Genomic DNA, 19,566 nt, shown 5'->3' with positions numbered 1-19,566 from the left:
GAGTGTCATTTTCACAATCGTTCCCAAATCGTTGTCGCTGATTGGGAATCGTTTTTACAGGGCTACTGGTTGGGCACGTTCCATTCAAGCCTGGGTTTTAGACTCTTTTCGACCAGCATTTGGTTCTGTGCATTCTTTCCATTCTCTTATTCCCCGAGACTGTAATTGTTTTCCGTGAGAAGCGTTAAACTTGTCATCTGTCTCTTAAAGGCTCTTAAGCTTCTCTGAGCTCTGCAAAAAGTAAAAGCGTGCGCTTGCTCTTCACAAGCATAAAACAGTTTTTCTCCTGTGTGTTTCTTCGCCTCTGTATCAGGCAGCAGCCACAGACGCAGATCCCCATCACCACCAGCGCAGGTGTCGTCTACCCCGGTGCCATAACCATGGCGACCACTACGCCCTCCCCTCACATGACATCAGACTGCTCTAGTGCCTCTGCCAGCCCCGAGCCCACCATCCCCGTCATCCAGAGCACCTTCAACATGAAGATGGAACCGGGCACCATGGTGCCCAACGACCCCGTGAACGGAGAGGACGAGATGGACATGTACGAGGACTTTGAGGACGAGCCCAAATCGGACTACAGCAGTGAGAATGACACACAGGAGCGGGTCAGTGCCAACTGAGGCCAAAACACCCTGTGAAGAATATCCTTTTATTAGGGAAGACTGAAGAAAATGGAAAAGAGAACATAACGAACAAAAAAAAAAAAAGAAATCGAAAAACTCGTTTCTGATGATATACATTTTGGGAGCCAGCATGCAGATGTGGCTCCTTCAGATTTAACAGCTATTTGGTCTTAAGTGTTTCTCCGAGTGTGAAACAATTTGATTGTTTTATTTTTGGCTTTTTTTTATTGTTATTTTATTGAATTTTTTTTCTTGTGTTTTGATCATGGACAATTTAAGGTATTTCCTACGACATTTTTGAATAATAGGACTTGACAATTGAAACATTTCATATGAATGCATAACTCACAGTCTTACTCAAATTCATATGGATTTACACATGTATTTGTTGAAACCTTTTTTTTTTTTCTTTTGAAGCGTACATTACTGTTTTCAATGGGGTTCTATATCTCACTCAGGTATGCTGTACCAGCCAACAGCTTGTGAATGTTTTTAATCAGAACTATTTAAAATGAAAAAGACAACAACACTTCATTTGACATTTCATAATACGATAAAACTGAAGAAGTCCTTACATTTGCTGAACCGTAGAGGGAAAGCCTAAAACTCCCCATTATTATTGTTATTATTACATAAAAAAGTCCAGATGTGCCAAACATATCATAAGCTTCCTGCTCTTAAATCTTAAATTTGAAAGTCTTAAGGGAGAGACTGAATGAGTCTTAGACAATCCTTACAATCTTATCTATAAAGCCCAATTTTTTTTTACCTCCTCTCCCACTTGTGTCTCCTCTCCATTGACTACACCACCTTCAAATGCTCAGGAACTAAGAGTGTTATAGTTCTCGCGGAGGTTCAATGCAGTGATCGTCAGTCAGACCACCGGCCTCAGTTCAGTCTTACCCGCTCGGTTCTTAATCACAGTGATTGTAATCAGGCCAGAATGCCAAGGGGCCAAATGGCATCCAATCTGCAGAATTGGACAGGCAGCAAAAGGCAGCTTTGGTTTATTACAATCACAAATTGCTGTTGTACAATATGTACACGCACATTTTGCTAAAGTCTTTAGCCCCGTTTTCCAGGGCAGTTTAAAGTTGAAAGTCTTCTATTTACACTTAAGTCTTGTGGACATTGTAATCTTAACTGACATAAAATAGTCTTAAAGCCCTTTGGGTTTCTGCAATTTGTTCAGCATTAAGTCTTAAGAGAACGTCCAGTTTATCAGGATGTTTTTGCCAGTTACGCAGAGGGTTAAGGAGAAAACTAATAATGGCACTTATTTTCCAAATTGTCTAAGGATACTTGGATTTAATATGGTTTAATTGTATTTACATTTTTAAAATGTATTCTGAAACAAACACATTTGCACCAGAAAAAAAGACAAATAATTTAAATAATTTTACTTGGATTGGATCTTTTTGAGCACTTGAAAAGAAAAAAAAAGACGACAATTCATAATGAAAAAGCACATTTTTGCTCCTTTGTATTCAGTCCTGCAGCTCTGCTAAATTATCCACTCGTTCCGGCAGTAGAACGGCTCTCAGGTTGTTTCTGTGTGGAAGGACAGCCAAGAAGCAGCCAGCGGTCAGGGCCTCTTGTTTTAGACTTTGGCCCTACCGAAAGCTCCTACAGGGTGCGAGTGCCATTCACCTCCACTCACCTGACCTCAGCCCAGCACACACCCTGCCTCAAGGGGCTGCCATCTGGCTCCCGGCATCAGCCCGTGCCCAGGAGAAAGGTGGCGAACAATGGAGACGAGGCCCATGTGGTTTATTGTGCCCTCTCTCCATCAAAGCTCTAGCGAAAGGCCGCGGCCAGAAGCAGCCACGAGGTGCTAGCGAGCAGATGGAACAAGTAGATCAAGCTGTGGGGGATTATTAAAATGACTGACGAGTCGGTATCATCTGAAATACGGCATTATTAATGCATGAGTCCCGCTATTTTGCCTTTGCCCTTGAACCTGTCTGTTTCATTGGTAACCCAGAGATTAGAATAGACAGGAAATGTCACAGCAAGGCTGCTGGTCACTGCATTACCTCCAAAGGTCTAAAAGGTACCGATGACTATTTAGCGCTTACTTCTCCCGGCAGTTGAAGCATTCACTTTTCTTTTCAGCGCCCCTCTTTGAAAAAGCATTTACTTAATTCGCAGAAGTTGAGAGCACTTCTTTAGAAGCTTGTATTTGTACCTTTTATTTTGTTGGTTTTGTTTAAGTTTGTTGTGATTTTTACATAAGGTACAATACTTGGCTGGATGTCCCTTGGCATCCGCGTTCAGTTTTTTTTCTTCCCTGCCTACAAGCCAATGTTTATCGTTTAAAGCTGTTATATCTGTTTGCTGGTGGATTGGTTGATTTGTACGTGATTTGTACATATTTCCTTGACCATGCCAAGCCAGTTCTGTAGGCTGGTAGCAGACAAAAGGACTGTTGTTGGGACTGAAACTTGATTGCGCTTGTATAGATTAAAAAAAAGAAACGAAAAAAAGAGACTATTTCAATCTCAAACGGAGACAATGATTCAAAAGTGTTACAAGCACTGGATATAAATGGTATTTTTATCAATTCTGACTAATGTGAAGCCGTTGTGCGAGGAAAAAAAAGAAAAAACCTACATGAACAAGTCACCTGTTTGGACTCATGTGAGCGCGCCTCCCAGATTTGAGTCATTTTTCTCTCGACATATTTTGTTTATTTATGCAAAGACACGTGATGAATGAACACTTTGTTTAAGCTCCAGTGCTGCCTAGGGGAGAAAGAGCAGTATACTCGACGGAGAGGCTCGTGTAGTGACTGGCCAACTGAGACACACCGGACTTCAGTAGCACATTTTAATGGTCATGTATGTTTGTGTTGTATATTGTATTTGAAGCTCTCTAGTGCATAGACATTTTATTGTATTTATTAGCCATTATTGGCTCTAAAAGTGTCAGTAGAACAGAATTAAAGGACAATCAGAGAACAAGAATAAAAACAGTGAAATTTCAAAATGAATTGGAGCTCAAAACAAAGTTTCTTTAAAAAAAAAAAAAAAAAATCTCCATCTCATTCTTTTTTTTTTCATTGTAAATATAACATAGGAAAACAGAATTCTATTTTTGTTCATGGATACTTCCTGAAGTATAAATTATGTATTTTACTTTTTTTCTTCTTTGTTTTTTTGTTTGTTTGTGTGTGTGTGGGTGGGTGTGTGTGTGTGTATGTATGTATGTTTTTGGTCATTGTACTATAGAACAAAATCACAAACTGACAATTCACTGTACCTCATGTAGTTGCTGAATTCACATCCCTGTTGATCGAGTAGTATTGGAGAAACAGCTGAGACTATCACTTTGATGTGTCAGTGATGAACCTCGCACTCCATGCTGAATTAACCAGCCATTTGCTATGTTGTTATTGCACTCTGTAGCAAAGGACAAATCTTGAAAATCATGTACGCATTTTTTTTTTTTTTTTTTAATGTTAAGGTACTTGCTGAAGTTATATGACAATTGGTTATGTGCCAAATTTGAGAACATGTACAGTAATTCTGGGGCATCATTTGTGGTGTGTCAAATAGTACCGCATCATCTGAAAACACGTGAGTTTCTCGGTGAGCATTTAATCCATTGGGGATGTGCAAATATTTATGTTTTGTTTTGTTTTTTTATGCTGCACAATGCTGACCCACTCTGTGCATTTGAGGTTTTCATACAGTATTTTGCTCTGTGTTTCTTCATAGTGTTTAATAGACCATTTCCCATCCAGTCAACAGCAAGTCTAAATTACATTTCTTTTATAATGCATAATTGTCACTGCCATATTAATGCAAAGTAGGTACAATAACTGAGGACAAAGCTTGGGTGTTTCTACTTATCTTACTGTAATGCTTTTTTTTTTGGTATGGACTTTTGTGATGTATATTGTGGGATAGTTTTTGTTAATTTAATCAGCACAATTCACTGACATGCTGGACTGACATGCTAACTGCTGTTCAGAAGAGTAAAATGTTGCTGTCAGGGACAACGTATGCTGTTGTCAATGGTATTTTGCTTTCAGATTTCTGTAGTCTCTCAAGCAACACTGTGTGTGGCTCCTCTGTCGCTAGGTACACTCTTGTTTCGAATCCTGCTAGCATCCTGATAACACTTTTGTTTGATTTTGTCTTTTTGTGCGTGCGTGCATGTGTGTGTGCGTGCGTGTGTGTGTGTGTGTGTGTAGAGACCGGTTTCTCAGCAGGTACATAGACCCATGGCAGGTATTATTGTTCGGGCGTTAGAGATATAGAATAGTATCTGTTGCTGCTTTTGAAAAAAAAAAAATTAAGTCTAAAAATGTAAATAGTTTTATCATAATATCTTGTACAGTCCAGTGTAAAGTTTTTAATTGAACTTAAAAAGGTTGCCATCACATTTGTGTTCACATTCTTCTTTATACAGTACAAAAGACAGCTATTTGCTAAGGATATTATTGTTAAAAAAAATGAAAAAAGGTACTAAAAATATTTTTGCTTGGCTTTAGTATGTAAACCAGCAAGTCATTGGTTTCCATGTGCAGTATTGACGTGAGGTAAACTAATTAATGCTACAGTTGTATGTCCAGAGACCAGTCTTCTCTGTAATGGTAGTATTATTATATCAAATAAAATAAACCAGATGAGTGACACATTTTGGTGTATTTAGACACCTTAGTGAATTGTACAAATATCTAGGTTGTTCTCCCCACAAGCAGCATTTGGCATATTGTAATGTAACACCATTTCTACAGTATATTCTCAATTCACTGATGTACGACGGCAGATGAGGGTGTTCCTGTCTGTTTGCTTATTTACCTCAAGAGTTCCTCTTTTTCCATAAAAGATAGAGTACACATGCGTATGACAAAATCGTCTCACCATCACTCCATCTTTTGTACTGCTGTTGACACTTACAAATTAAAGAGACATTTTGTTTTATTTGTTGTGTGTTGCTTTTTTATTATTAGTGATTGGTAGTTGTGGACGTATTAAAAATATTAAACCAGAAGTGTGTAGATTTTTTTTGTGCTAAGTGGCCTAAACCAATTTACTTAATGCACCTTGAGCACAATATGAGCCATAATAAATGCAATGGCTGAAGTAGAAATGCGATTAAAGAGAATACAAATATTTGCACACTTCTGTGTTTTAGTAAGCAACGAAGTAAACTGCACACATGCAAACAATTGACCTTGTGGCAGCCTTGTTAACAAATGCCTTGATCACAGTCCACTGACAGGTTACTTAGATGGACAACAAAGCTAATAATAATTGTGGTTGACCTGATTGTTATCATTTTTGTTTTTATGCTGCTGCTAACAGTTAAATCCAAACACAATAACTATTTTTAATGATACTATGATCAGCTATACACACAAAAAATAATATTAAAGTAATATCAATTAAAATGATGTACAAAACAATTATAAGATCCCTCCTTACCTACTTTAGAAACAGTTAGCTCTAGGCCCAAGGGTATGAAGTGAACAGGAGTGTATTCATACACATCATGTAATCACATACGTGTTTACTGCACAACGATGAATCGCCGGTTGTATAGTTGTCACGTGCTTCAAACAGCGTGCGTACAACGCCAATGACGTTCTTTCTTTCAGCGCGTGGGCTTTTGAGAGCGCGAAAGAAGAACAGCGGAGCGGTTAACGGGAGCGCATGCAGGTGGGTAGCGGGTCATACAACACAGCCTTTTGGCAGGTTATTGCAGATGGGTACATTTTGCCAAATTAATATTAATTATATTATAGTTAGCGTTTATTGGACGTTGCCTAGTAATCGTCTTATACTCTCCAGTCACGGAAACTCTTCTTTGGGAATTCGGCAGTTAAATGAAGCTGAAGCATAATTGATTAACAAATATTGAAATATGCATATGTTTATACTGTTCAAACGCCCACACATATATGTTTGAAAGAGAGAGTAACATGCGATATGTGGGCAAATAAATTAGGCCTACTTGTTTACACTGGTGAGCCTGAACATATTGTAGCGTTCTCAGGCAATAACGAGACGTGCTAGTGAAAATGGGTGTTTATTTGAGCTGTTGTAGGCCACAACCCACGCCGTACACACCCCGACTTGAACAGAGAACCGTAACGTTACTTGAAACCGCGAGACACTTCTGCCCCCTTCTTCCTACTCCAAACCCCCCAAACAGTTTATTTTACCCAAACATCCAATAACAGTAATGCAGTTAATGACACAAAACCCAAAAATGAATTGAGTGCAACATAAACATCAAATTCCTTGTCATCTGCAACACAATACCATTTAGAACATGTTACAATATATATATATATATTGTATACAATATATATATGTGTAATTTGAGCTTTGTAAGCCATTTTTAATATAAAAATGCTAATTATCAGATTTTATTCTTGTTTTGAAATATGTTGTCACTAGGGTGGCCATTTCCGTAACACCAAAAAGGAGTACACTTTGCAGCATTTCGTGAAGCAAGAATAATTGCATAGGACTCTGGTGTACTCGCAACTTCGATACAATTTTGTCCATCATATCGATGGTATCATGATACAGTCATTCCGAAATAGCTTAGGCCTACTCCAGTGGTTCTCAAATTTTTTATACCAAGTACCACCTGAGAAAATATTTGGGTCTCCAAGTGCCACCATAGTAGCCTGACGTCGTCATACTCAATTTTAGTCAGAATAGAGTGCCGAAGTTATGACGTCACTTTGTAGGCCAACCCGGAAGTTAGCGGCGCATGGGTTCCCCCGATCGAAAAGCCATGCATTTTCCCCATAGACTTTTGGAAAATCGCAAAAAATAAGATCTGTGTTCAACAAAGAGTTATGACCCTTACACGTTTTGTCTATCAAGATAATCTTTACAAATTAATCCAAAATGTATAAATTTTGAAGCTTAAATAAAGCCGTCAGATATAAAATGCTAACGGTAGGCTATAAACGGACTACAGCACACCATGGTCGCGGATCAACGTCATCAAGCTTCCTCAAACTTTATTTAAAAAACACGATCGCTCATTATGATCTGTGCTGTGTATGAACACTTATCCATTTTTTCATGAGAAATATTGCCCATTCGTTTTTTCCAAAAATGTTAGAAACTAATTTTGTTTATGCGTGCCTCTCTGAGATTTATCTTTTGTTAATGTTTTTTCAGACAATATGATTATCACTGTGATAACATTAAATGACATGAAACACAACCCAGTCTATTTTTGTTAAATGCAAGTTTATGTGTGATCAATAATACAAAAGTACAAGTAAAATGTAAAATAAGCTATACATTAAATAAAGCGAACAATTCAGTCAAACATTCAAAGTCAGTGCTAGTCGGCTAACTTACAGTTAAATAGCCTAAAAATAAACAAGTAATGTTAATGAAACTTCACTTTGCCCTCAGCCTAAACGATTTGCCAGGGAACAAACTATAGATCCATGAGAGCAAATATGGGCCGTTAAATCTCCACAAGACGAATTATAGCTGGAGACGCCACAGAGACATCAGAGCCAGCGTTAGACGTCAGAAGGACTAGCCGAGGAAAGTCAACTCTCGCTGGGTAAACAAGCGCGGAGCGCCGCTGACCCACTGGAGCTCACAACTACGAAAACACCAGATAAAATGTTAAAATAGGCACTCTTCTTATAAATAAACCACAGATTTGAGCTTTAAACAACTACATTAGCGACTGAAAAAGTCTTAAAACTACGTTTTGTCACACATTAACAGTAATTTTAACACAAAAAGACGTGTAAACACAGCCCATGTCAGCCATTTCTCAACGAGATGAACATGTGAAGAAAGTAAACTCCAAATGTTCAAGCATCCAACTTTGCGCGAATAGCGCGATTTATTCACGCCACATAAGTTCTTCATAAGGCTGAAACGCGGGCTAGTGAGAGATTGCCTGTTTGTCACGATGACGTCTAAAGTCCCCGCCAAAGGATGTAGTCTCTTTTAGCAACTTGTTAGCAACCATCGTTTTTAAGACACAATAAAGTTTTAAAAAATCACAAGCAGGTTTTAACTAATGTGTTTTATGTCATAGATCAAAACGTGAAAATATTTAGAGGCTTTGTTAACCACAGACCTTATTTCAGGCGATTTAGCAAAAACCCATTAAAAAAACCCATAGACTTTAGGGCGAGGGAACCGGAAGGGCTAAAATGCTAACTCACTTCCGCGTTTTGGCCTACAAAGTGACGTCATAACTTCAGCACTCTATATGAGTCTGATACTGCTTCATTGGGCTGTGATTATGGGGCGTGTTTCAACCGAACCAGGAAAGACCTCAATTGGATAGACCTACAACCAATCAGAGCAACGGAGCGACGCATAATGTTAGTTGTCAAATGTCAACAGAACTCAACTGCACTGTGTAGCCATGTCCGCGGGTTGAAGCGACCCTAATTATGTGATATACAGACCCAGGAATGCGATTTGTAGCTCCCAGCCCTGCCAAAATAACACATATTTTACCCCCAAATACCTTTTTTCCCAGAGAACCCCCCCTGGAAAGCTATTGGGCTTGTTTTTGGCTAGTTTTGAGGAACGTTAGCAATTGGGCGGGTTTTGTTGTAAAAACTTGGCAACCCTGTCTGCACGCACGCTGGAATAAGTAGCCTAACGTTAGAAGAAAAAGAGTGTAAACGATCTTTGCCGGTGTTGTAAAAAAATTATTTAAGGATACACAGAGTACTTACCAACACGATCATCATACGAACAAGTTCTCCGTTTAGGATTAGAACGAATTCAACCCAAGCGCCTTTGATGACGTGGATGATTACGTTAGTGTTGATCATCTGTCCATCATCGTCTAAACCCCGCCCTGACAATTTGATTGGTCCGAACAGTTTCTGTTCGGGCATAATTACTTCTCTACCGATCAAGTCCAGACCGAACTGCCCGAGTAAAAATGTTGTGGGTGGGGCTAAGTTCGGCTGGCATCCAGGCTACCACCATAATGACCAACTTTAAAATACAGTAGCGTAGTAAGCCTAACTATTCAGTTACAGCTCTGCACAGTTCAAAAACAAGGGAGTTAATTCCTAATAAGAATATTTATTTTTATCAGCTACTTTAACATTGTAAATACACTGTTTGTACATTAACACTGCACTGTGCTTACATACAGGTTAAAAAAATAATTAAATAATGATTAAATTAAAATGTGTTGTAAATTTAAATTAAAACTGTACTGTACTTAAATGTAAAACAAAAACTTTACTCAAATAAAAGATAAAAAAATAAATAATAATAATTAAAAAAAATTGAAAAAACTTCTGTCCTGTGTGTTCTGGGCTAGATTAACTGAGACTTGTTACAGCACTTGCATATTGTTGCCCTTGACTGTTTTAGTTGCTTCTATTGCTCTCATTTGTAAGTCGCTTTGGATAAAAGTGTCTGCTAAATGACTAAATGTAAAATAAAATGTATGTGTTTTAACATTAATTTATTTAGTGATTCCTCTGCGTACCACTAGAGGCACCCTAGTGGTACTCGTATCACACTTTGAGAACCACTGGCTTACTCTATTCATTGCCAGACAAATTTATCTACGATATCTTGATGTAGACCTATGTGTAACAGAAGAGGCAAAAAACTGTTTGTTCACAGTATTTGTATTTATTCAAGATATTGTGATGTCTGTTTCAAAAGACATTTGAGAGGAACCTGTCTTGTAAAGTGCACAGTGCCTGAAAACATAACATTTCTGGACTTCTGGAAATAAAAGAAAAACATAAATAAACAAATAATCTGGCACAGTGCCAGAAAACATAACATTTCACAGCGACACAGTGTGCAAAATCCATGAAAAGCGTCTCTACTGCCTTTTGATATAAATTCGTGCTCTTTTGTCCATTCCGGATTAAATGAGGTCTGACGTTTCTGCATGTTAACGTTATGATATGATGTAGCCAGCACGTGGACGTGGAGGCTTGTTTGCGCTTTTAACCAATGATATATCAGATATTTATTTGACACAGCTTTCAGCCAATCGTTTGTTTGACCAGAGATCTTACGACATTAGACGCTATGCTGCCGCGTCCCAATAAAGATTCTATAGCAGGGTTTTTTAGGCCGATTCAGCGCAACTCCAAAAAGGAGGACAAATGAGTGTCCGGCTTGAGGCTGTGCCGGACAGGGGACTTAAAATTCGAACTGTCCAGCCAAAATCCGGACGTATGGCCACCCTAGTTGTCACATCTTTTTGGCATACCGTGTACATTTTGGTCTTTCAAGATAGGAGCTGTAGCCTACTTGTAACATCAAGGGTGTTATGGCTGCCCAAAAAGAATTTCACCCCAAAATGAAATTTACTCATACTTACTTAATTTAGTTCTTCTGCCGAACACAAAAGAAGATATTTTGAAGAATATGTGTAACCAAACATGAACCCATTGACTTCCATATTATGGGGGAAAACTAGGGGTGCACCGATCCGACTTTTTCAGTCCCGATACCGATACCGATGCCTGGGCTTTGTGTATCTGTCGATACCCGATACCGATCCGATATATTGTTGAATTAATAATAAACTGTATATCTTCCACCTTATACCTTCCTTGAAGAGACTAAAGGCACCAGACTTTACTAACTAAACATAACTAAGACAAAATAACAGATGTATGTAAGGTGTTGAATTCTTATTTATTTAAAAAACAATTGTGCATTCAAATCTAAAATAGAATGTAATCTAACTTCTTTAAATAAATAAAATGTAGCAGTGGAAACAAAAAACAGTGTATTGGTCAAACATACAATAGTAATCTGACAGTTACCAAACATTTTTTACACTACAGATAATTGTTTTGGTATATAATCATATCAATATTAAAAAGTAGCATTACAAATTAACAAATAGTCTAATTTTCTACCATATGCAATTTAATAAAAATTTTCAGCTAGATAATAACAACTTTGTTCTGGTTTCACCTCACTCCAGATTAAATGATTGTAGGCTAGGCCTATTTATTTTACTACACATTGTCAACAGAAATAAGATGAAATACTGTTGATAATTAAAAATAATTCTTACTACCCACTCTTGCTAAAATGGGTAAGCACACTTGTGTTCTCATTTCAGTTGCGTTCTGAGTAAATTAATAAACTGAGTTCATGAGTTCAGTGTTGGACAGATCAGTTGTTCTGGCCAGTCGTTAAAATGATTCTGTTCAAAGGAGTCATTAGGTCACGAATCGGACATTAGCAGACGCGTTGTGTGCGAATCCCGTCTGTTAGAACATCGCGAAAGATGTCAACACACAGAAAACACTTCATAACTGAATATAATTTGTCTCCCGCTTATTGAAAGTATGCTTTATGTCAGCTGGTCAGAGAAGAGTCAATGTTTTTTGAGCGCAATTCACACCCAGTGATAATTCAAGGACAAAATTGTCCGAATGTGTCACGTGCAACATGGTTTCGGTCTTCCGAGCTTTTGATTTGGATTAATATGTGAAATATGAGAGCGAACACTGATTATTTTGAAGACCCAGAGAGCGCGCGCGGGGGAGGAGCTCTCAGATCGGTCTCTCTGTCACTCAGTCACAAGCGCAGCATCTGTTCTACATCACTCGTAAATCACAATAACTCATCAAATTAGGCTTTGGCCGTCAAAAAAAATGTCAATGCAGGAAAGACCCTGACTTTGCAGTAATACCCTCGAAACAGCGACGAACTAGTTGGCGTGGCAAGCGTGAAATATCTCCTCCACACAGCCGACTCTCTGGCTCGCTTCCTTCTAGCATGCGACACACGTGAAGCTGACGAATGACGTCGGTTCTGCTGCGACGGAAAAAAACACCTGGATCGGCTTGTGGATCTGTTAATTTTTCCGATCCCCGATCCAGCTATTTTGTCAGTATCGCGGCCGATATCCGATCCTAATATCGGATCGGTGCACCCCTAGGGAAAACATAGGGACTAGGGCTTTATCCACTGCTATGTTTGCAAAAGCATTCTACCATACTACTCTTGCCGCACTATATGCTGTGTATACTATGTAGAATGCAAATGTTCTAAATGCAGAAAATACTACCAGTGTTTCAGTTTTCGTAGTACAGTAGTCAGTGCACTAATCAGGTAGTCAGGTATTTCTGTCACATTCCACTCACAGGAAATGTTGTCATGTTTTCTTCAGCCTCACAAGCTGAAAGAAATACCAATGATGTTTTGCACAAGCTCTGGGAAATTAAATCATCAGGGTCCCAGGCTGAATCTGAAATCACCCCCTAAACCCTCAATCACTACTCCCTACGTTTGTCCACTAATATAGTTCACGTGAAGGAGTGCCATTGTGTACATCAGTTGTACAGTCGTTATTGGAGTGTAATGTGGGATTGAATGAGTGCACTCAATAACGTCCACTATGGTTTTGGACACCACTACAAAAGGCTGTCCCCTCAAATAATGCCCTATTTGAGGGTATAGGGGGCGATTTCGGATTCAGCCCCAATGTTTAGTTGATCAAGGTCTGGCTAGTGCCTGAAATTGTTCACAATATACTGATTCATGCAGGGAGCTAGAGAGTGGAATGAGCCAAAAATTTACAGGATACTATAGAGCTTACTGGGTAGATTATTGTATCCCACATTGCAGTGCACTTGACCTGACCTGCCAATATCCCATGCGATTAATGAACCGAACAAAACATCAGCCATGATTTTTAAAATCCTGTACTTGACTCATTATCTGATTGGACTGTAAAATGGTTAGACAGTTAAAAATGAAAAATAGGCCTATCTTCTTTTTATTTCCAAGAGGATTAGTGGCCTTACCACAGCATTAAACATGAAACGTGATGTACACTACAAATAATTATCTGTATTTTGATTCCTAGTAAATGTAACTTGATTTAAAGTTGTACTTGAGAATCAAATACCATTAGATTTTATGTCTTGTTTTCAGAGTATTCTAGCATCTTTTTGTGAAGTTTATGCTTAAAACAAGGAAAAACTATTTGCCAATGCACTAAGAAAAAATGATCTTGTTTTCCCTTTGAATTAAATAGATTTTTCTTACTCCACTGGCAAGTAGTTTTTCTTGTTTCCATTATAACAGCTCACCAATTTCAGCTTGCAAGTGAAGTCCTACAGCTCTGAATAAGGGGACAGTTATGTAGCTTTTTTTTAAATCTATGAATTGGAAAGAACACAAACACACTTTCTTTGGTGGATATTTAAATTTTAAAGCTGCAAGCACATGCTAATTTCCTTTCCTGCGAGGAATAGGACGCTGCGCACAGACATTCTTCTCTAATTTGTTGAACTTCTATAGCAATATTCCTTGGCAACAGGACATGTTGACCCTGAGCTCATATTTACCTACTACAATATTAATTTCAAGTAGTTTGATACACAGTGCTTGTGTAGCTTCAGCTGTGTTTGTAATGAAAGAAATAAGGGAAAACAGGCAAACAAAAGTAAGGAGCCATCATGGTGGTGCCCTGTGGTTGTGGATAGACACAGGCTAAATTCACTTGTAGTGTTTTCTGTTTTTAGGATTTTTTTCATTTCAGCAAAATAGTATAAGATTTTAATATTGGCCGTATATTATTGGTTCTTTTCCATAATATAATATTCAGTATTAGACAAAAAATGTAATGTATTCGTAACCATACTTTCTGTGGAGAAACTCCATATTGGTCTGTAAACGATGCATGTTGCACGTTCAGATGTGAGATTACCTAATTTTGTCACTAAATTGTCAACTTTTTAGCATCATTTAAAGTGCCTGTAAAGTCAAAACTAAACATGTGTTCTGAGTTCCTCACACCACAGATAAATGTGTTATTAACCACCCAGCCAAATTTGAATCATAAAAAAATCCGGGAAGTACATAAAATAGCTTATCAAAAACCTGAAAAAATGAGCAGCATTCTCTGCTCTCAAACGCTGGGGGTGTGTCCGCTGTCGGCGCCGAAACCACGCCCACTCGCGGGAAAGCTGCAGTCGCACACAAGACAACACTCAATGATCACGACCGTCTATGATCACGACGCACCAGATGTCGGCGGGACGGGAGGATGAAGGCCTGGGCGGGGGATAGTCGGTTCTGCAGCGGATTATCAGTGAATCCCAGTTGTCTCCGGTGAAAGTTTGTAAATCGATCCGGTGTAAAGTCACTGCAGAGGCAGGTGTCGGTGATGATCCTCAGCTCTCCATCAAGGTTGCTGTTCACAAAATTAATCCACTTCTTCATTGTTTTTGTTTTGTAAGCTGTTATGTAAGTTGTTGACTATAGTAACTAACAGTACTAACAGTAACTCGCGATCGAACTGATGCGAATGTGCTCTAGTTATGATCGTGTTAGGGGAGGAGCCAGGCTCGGTGGCTCCAGTGCGTCATCGAGCCACCGTTTTAGCCCCGCCCAGAAAATCCTGAACACAGCAACGGTGAAAAACTGTTTAACGGTCTAACTTCTGAATTCAGTACTTCATAGTTCACAGTCTTTGTAATGTGTTTCAGCAATTCATTTCTTACATGTATAATGTGTTTAGAAACAAATCTCAGAATTGCCTTTACAGGGACTTTAACTAGATTTTTGTTGCTTTATTTGAAATGCAAAAAAAAAAAAGTTCTGAAGTGCTTTTCTTTAAGAAAAAAATGGAATTCACTATGGAACTGAATGGATAACAGTGGTAACTGGCATTTGTTTTCCTCCCAATGATCTATCATTGCTTCTCAATAAGGATAGATGTTCAGTGCTGGCTCATAAATCTTTTTGAGAAAGCCCAAGGTTAGATGGACCATCTATGTATACCTAAGAATATCTTCCTAAACGCATTAAGAAAGTATGTAGAGGCTATTCTTAATGTATATGTGCTCCCGCTGACTGACTGCAGCATCTGCCAGGAATAGGGTGGAGGTCCTGGTGGAAACCAAGCCCTCTAAACTGCAGGAGTTTTTTCATCTTTTGGAATCCAGCCACTGGGATCTCTCTTTTTGCTCCCAGTGAGCGTCACCTCTTTGACATAGCTCTATGTGATGAATAATTAGTGATGAATAATTTTAGTTTAAAATGTAATTGTTCAGAAAATAAATGTTTCTGACTGGCACATAAAAAGCGATATGCTCACTACTAATAGTAAGCATTGCATTTGTGAATGTTGTAATACAGTTATACTGCCCTCTTATCTTCTGATGTGTTCATGGGCATTAAAAAGTAGATTATCAGCCAATATCTCTTGAGTACCTACTTTTGTGTGAAGAAATAAAAATAAATCCCTAATAGAAAGGGAGGCTTTTGCCGTGGTAGGAAAAAAAATGGATCTGGAATAGAACTTACTTCAAAACATTTTTGGAAAACCATTTATGTGTTCCTTTTGTTATCTTCATCAGTCATTTTTTTTGTCGAATGCCAGATGCACCGTAAGCTCCTTCCCCCGAGAGCATGCGTAAAATAACCACATTTTAACTGTGGTGTGTATAATAGACGCCTGTGTCAGCTCTCTGCTGCTGAAGCTCCCCACGGTAGATGGAAAATTAGACATATATTGCTGCACAATAAATCTTATTGTAATTCACAAAGCTTGCATTACAAATCTTTGGCCCCGCAGGCAGCCTTGGCATTGCGCATTTGCCCTTGTGCTTCTCTGGGCACATGCAGATGTGGCGGTTATTAATGTTCTAATTTGGAATAAGACATGAGCATTGTTATTTCCATTGAGCTGGTTTTTAATCCTTCTGATACGGCGTACTTCTCTGCACAGCCTGTGGTAGGACGAATGGGGGGAGGCTAGGTGGGAGTGTTCGTAAGTATGGAGAACGATGTTGCATCCTTTAAATGGCCTGTTTGGATGAACTGTCAGAGTGTTAGTACAAACATGTAGGTGTTTGGGCTGCAAATAATAATTAATACTGTATTGCTGTGCGGAGGCGACAGCCCTGTTATTTCATGGCCCTGATGACTAAACATTGGAGGGAGTCGTCTGGAACAATATTTTACTGTTCTGGAAGTGGCAGCTCCTCCTGAGCTCCATGCTATTGCCACTGAGTCCAGTGAATCAGTCAGGGAGGGCTGTTTCCCCAAGCCCAGCTGCTATTTATCTGATTTTCTCATTAGACTTGACTCATGACTTCATTGTACAGCTTTTGGCTGAAACTCTGCAGGGCTGAAGAGTTGCAATTTCGGGCTGTTTATGTGTACAGTTCAAGGAGGCATTGCAGGTAACTTTTGTCTATGTATGGCTTTTGTTTACCTCGCGGCCCAGACTGCCATTCAGCAGATGTTTGAACCCTGAAATGTCTTTCTTTTATATATATATATATATATATATATATATATATATATATATATATATATATATATATATATATATATATATATATATATATATATATATATATATATATATATATATATATATATATATATATAAACTAGGGATGCCACAATTCTCAATATAATATTGAACCGTTCGGTACGGCATTCACGGTTCAATACGCGCTTGTGAATTTCGTTTTTTTCGGTTTTCATTGAATTAATTCTTTTTCTACATATTCAATCATTTGCCTCCATCCCAATACTGAACAACGTGACATACATTCGCATCACACGTTAGTGGTAGAGTTATACTCACGGAGAACTATATATATACACAATCAAGAAAGTTCATTATTTGCATGCGTTTTAAAGCCTTGCCGGCTCATTCGCGTGCATGGTTTTAACATGCGCTTTTCCGAGCGCGCGCACTAAACGCCTGCCAAACACGTGATTACTGAACTAAGTAGTAGTCTTACTGCGCTATTACTGTCAAATACACACAAGGTTAACATAAACACAGTCGGTTATGTCTAAAGTGAAACTAAAATCGCGTGTGTCTGTATATTAGATGCACGCAGGTCTTAAATTGACAGCAGCGCAGCCTAGTGAACACGCTGTCCTTAAAGGGACAGTTCACCTCTAAAATGATGTCATTATTTACTCACTCTAATATTTTTCCTAACCTGTATTCATTTCCCGATGACAGAATTTTCATTTTTGAGTGAACAATCCCTTTAATGTTAATACAACAACAAAAGACAACGCGAAAATCACTCATTGCTCTTGACTAAAAAACGAATACAGTATAGCTTTAATAAGAATCAATGTTTAATTTATAGTGAAGTCTATGTAGTGTTTTATTTTTACATTTATTCATTCAATTTCATACTTAAATGCTGCTGTACAGCTCTGAGGTGCCAGTGTAAATCTTTATATAGGCCTATATTTATTTTATATTTTACAATACACTAGGAATGTGTACAAGGTTTTTTTTAAAGTTAAGTTTTAAGTTTAAGTAAGGGTTTTCAATTCTTTTAAGTATAATAAAGAAAGAGTATTGCAATAAAAATAGTCTTTTTTCTCCTTAACCTCTTGCTGTTCCTGTCGCCTAAGAATAGAATAACAAAAAACTGATGTGACAAGCCATCAGAACCGAACCGAACCGAAAACCGTGGTTAAAAACCGAGGTATGTATTGAACCGTGGACTAACTGTATTGTTGCATCCCTAATATATACTGTGTATATATATATATATATATAGAGAGAGAGAGAGAGAGAGAGAGAGGGAGAGAGAGGGAGAGAGAGGGAGAGAGAGAGAGAGAGCGGTTCGGTTTGTTTCTGACATACTTTGCAGCATGCCGGGTTGCACGTCGTGTCTATTCAACTTTGGAGTGTGCTGAATTGCAGGGGGAGTAAGTCTCACAAAGAAGGCTCATATTTATGTAGTATAACACAAAGTGCAGATTCTACAGATTTCAAAGAGCATCTGAAAAGATGCGAGGGGAGAGACTTGGGTGAAATTGTCTTCAAAGTAGTTACCTTTTCAAAAGTGTCTGTCATGTAGAGGGTAAAGTGTGATTATAGCCTCAGAAGTTTGGGCTGATAGCAGACTTGCATACATATGCGTACATGCGATGGCTCAGACCCAGGGCCATTTTTAATCCTTGGAGGTGAAGGACTTGAGGAATCTTGCTAATTTCACAGATGGTTTAAAATGGATTAGTGTGGAGTACCAGCATCCCGAGATGTGCGGACCCACCAGGCTTTCTGTTCCTCTGCCAAAACTCCTCTCCCATACTCGGAAGTGCCTTCCAAAAAGTCCTGCAAGGTTAAAGTCAAACTTCAGCGTTTCTAAAGCAGCACCTAATTTGTGATACTTCACCTCTGCCGTCAAGCCCCCTGGTGTGCGATAGTGATCATCTGCATCTGATTGATAAGGACAGCTGTTATTCGCTTTGCTAAATACCGAGACCTGCCATTATACTTGCAATTAGTTTTTGGTCTCCCATTGGCCGCGCTTGACCAGATGTTGCGTGAACCTCATTTTCAGTTGCACCGTGATCCAGGAATAATTACATCCATCCAGTCCCAGTGGGAATCAAATGATTGTTATACCCAGGCACCTTGATATATTATTCACACTGGCTACAGAGAGTTCTTGTGCTTTGAGAATGAGATCTTTCGTTTTCCATCAAAACAATAACTGTGAGCACAAAGGCTTCCTCTCGGCGTGACGCCTAATGCACAAAACAGTTGGCGCAGAGGGCCATCTTTAATTGTTTAACTTCTCTCTTGCCCCATCAATCGCTCGCTTCAGCGTGTGTGGAAGCCAAGTTGCTGAGAGGGGGGAAAAAGGGAGTGAGAATGAAAAGAACATTGAAGGAGACGGTGTGGAGTGCAGCGGAGGCCAAGCCCGCTGACAGAGCCATCGCAGACCCATGGAGTCCAGACACAACTCTGGACGAGCTCAAAGAGCTCAGCTTGGAGTTAATGTGGGAACATAATAGGCCCGGGTGAAAAACTCAACATGTTTTTGTTGAACTTGTCATTCGGCGGTGCATAGTTGTAAAGAAAGCCTAGGAACCATCTGAATGTTTTTGTGCTCTTCTAATGCACCATATTTGGGTCAGCTTTCACAAGGCTTTTGTTCGAGCACTCCTAACAATGGCTGAGACGC

The 19,566-nt window shown here is 38.9% G+C and overlaps 1 protein-coding gene across 25 annotated transcripts in view; it reads left to right on the top strand.

Moving 5' to 3' along the window:
- sox6 (SRY-box transcription factor 6) overlaps positions 1-3,643 on the top strand; it is a 150,235-nt gene extending 146,592 nt beyond the window's left edge. For 23 of the 25 annotated variants that reach the window (XM_079810553.1, XM_079810533.1, XM_079810551.1 and 20 more), the window contains one exon: positions 314-3,643. In XM_079810553.1, coding sequence (XP_079666679.1) covers positions 314-623 — 310 coding nt within the window. In that variant the 3' untranslated portion in view covers positions 624-3,643. The remainder of the gene's footprint in view (positions 1-313) is intronic. The other 2 variants (XM_079810547.1, XM_079810546.1) reach the window with 2 other exon arrangements.
- The last annotated feature ends 15,923 nt before the right edge of the window (positions 3,644-19,566 follow it).

This window comes from Gobio gobio (assembly GCF_949357685.1).
Source record: "Gobio gobio genome assembly, chromosome: 2".
Lineage (NCBI taxonomy): Eukaryota > Metazoa > Chordata > Actinopteri > Cypriniformes > Gobionidae > Gobio > Gobio gobio.
The sequence above is the reverse complement of the archived record's forward strand: the minus strand, read 5'-3'. Positions and strand labels throughout refer to the sequence as shown.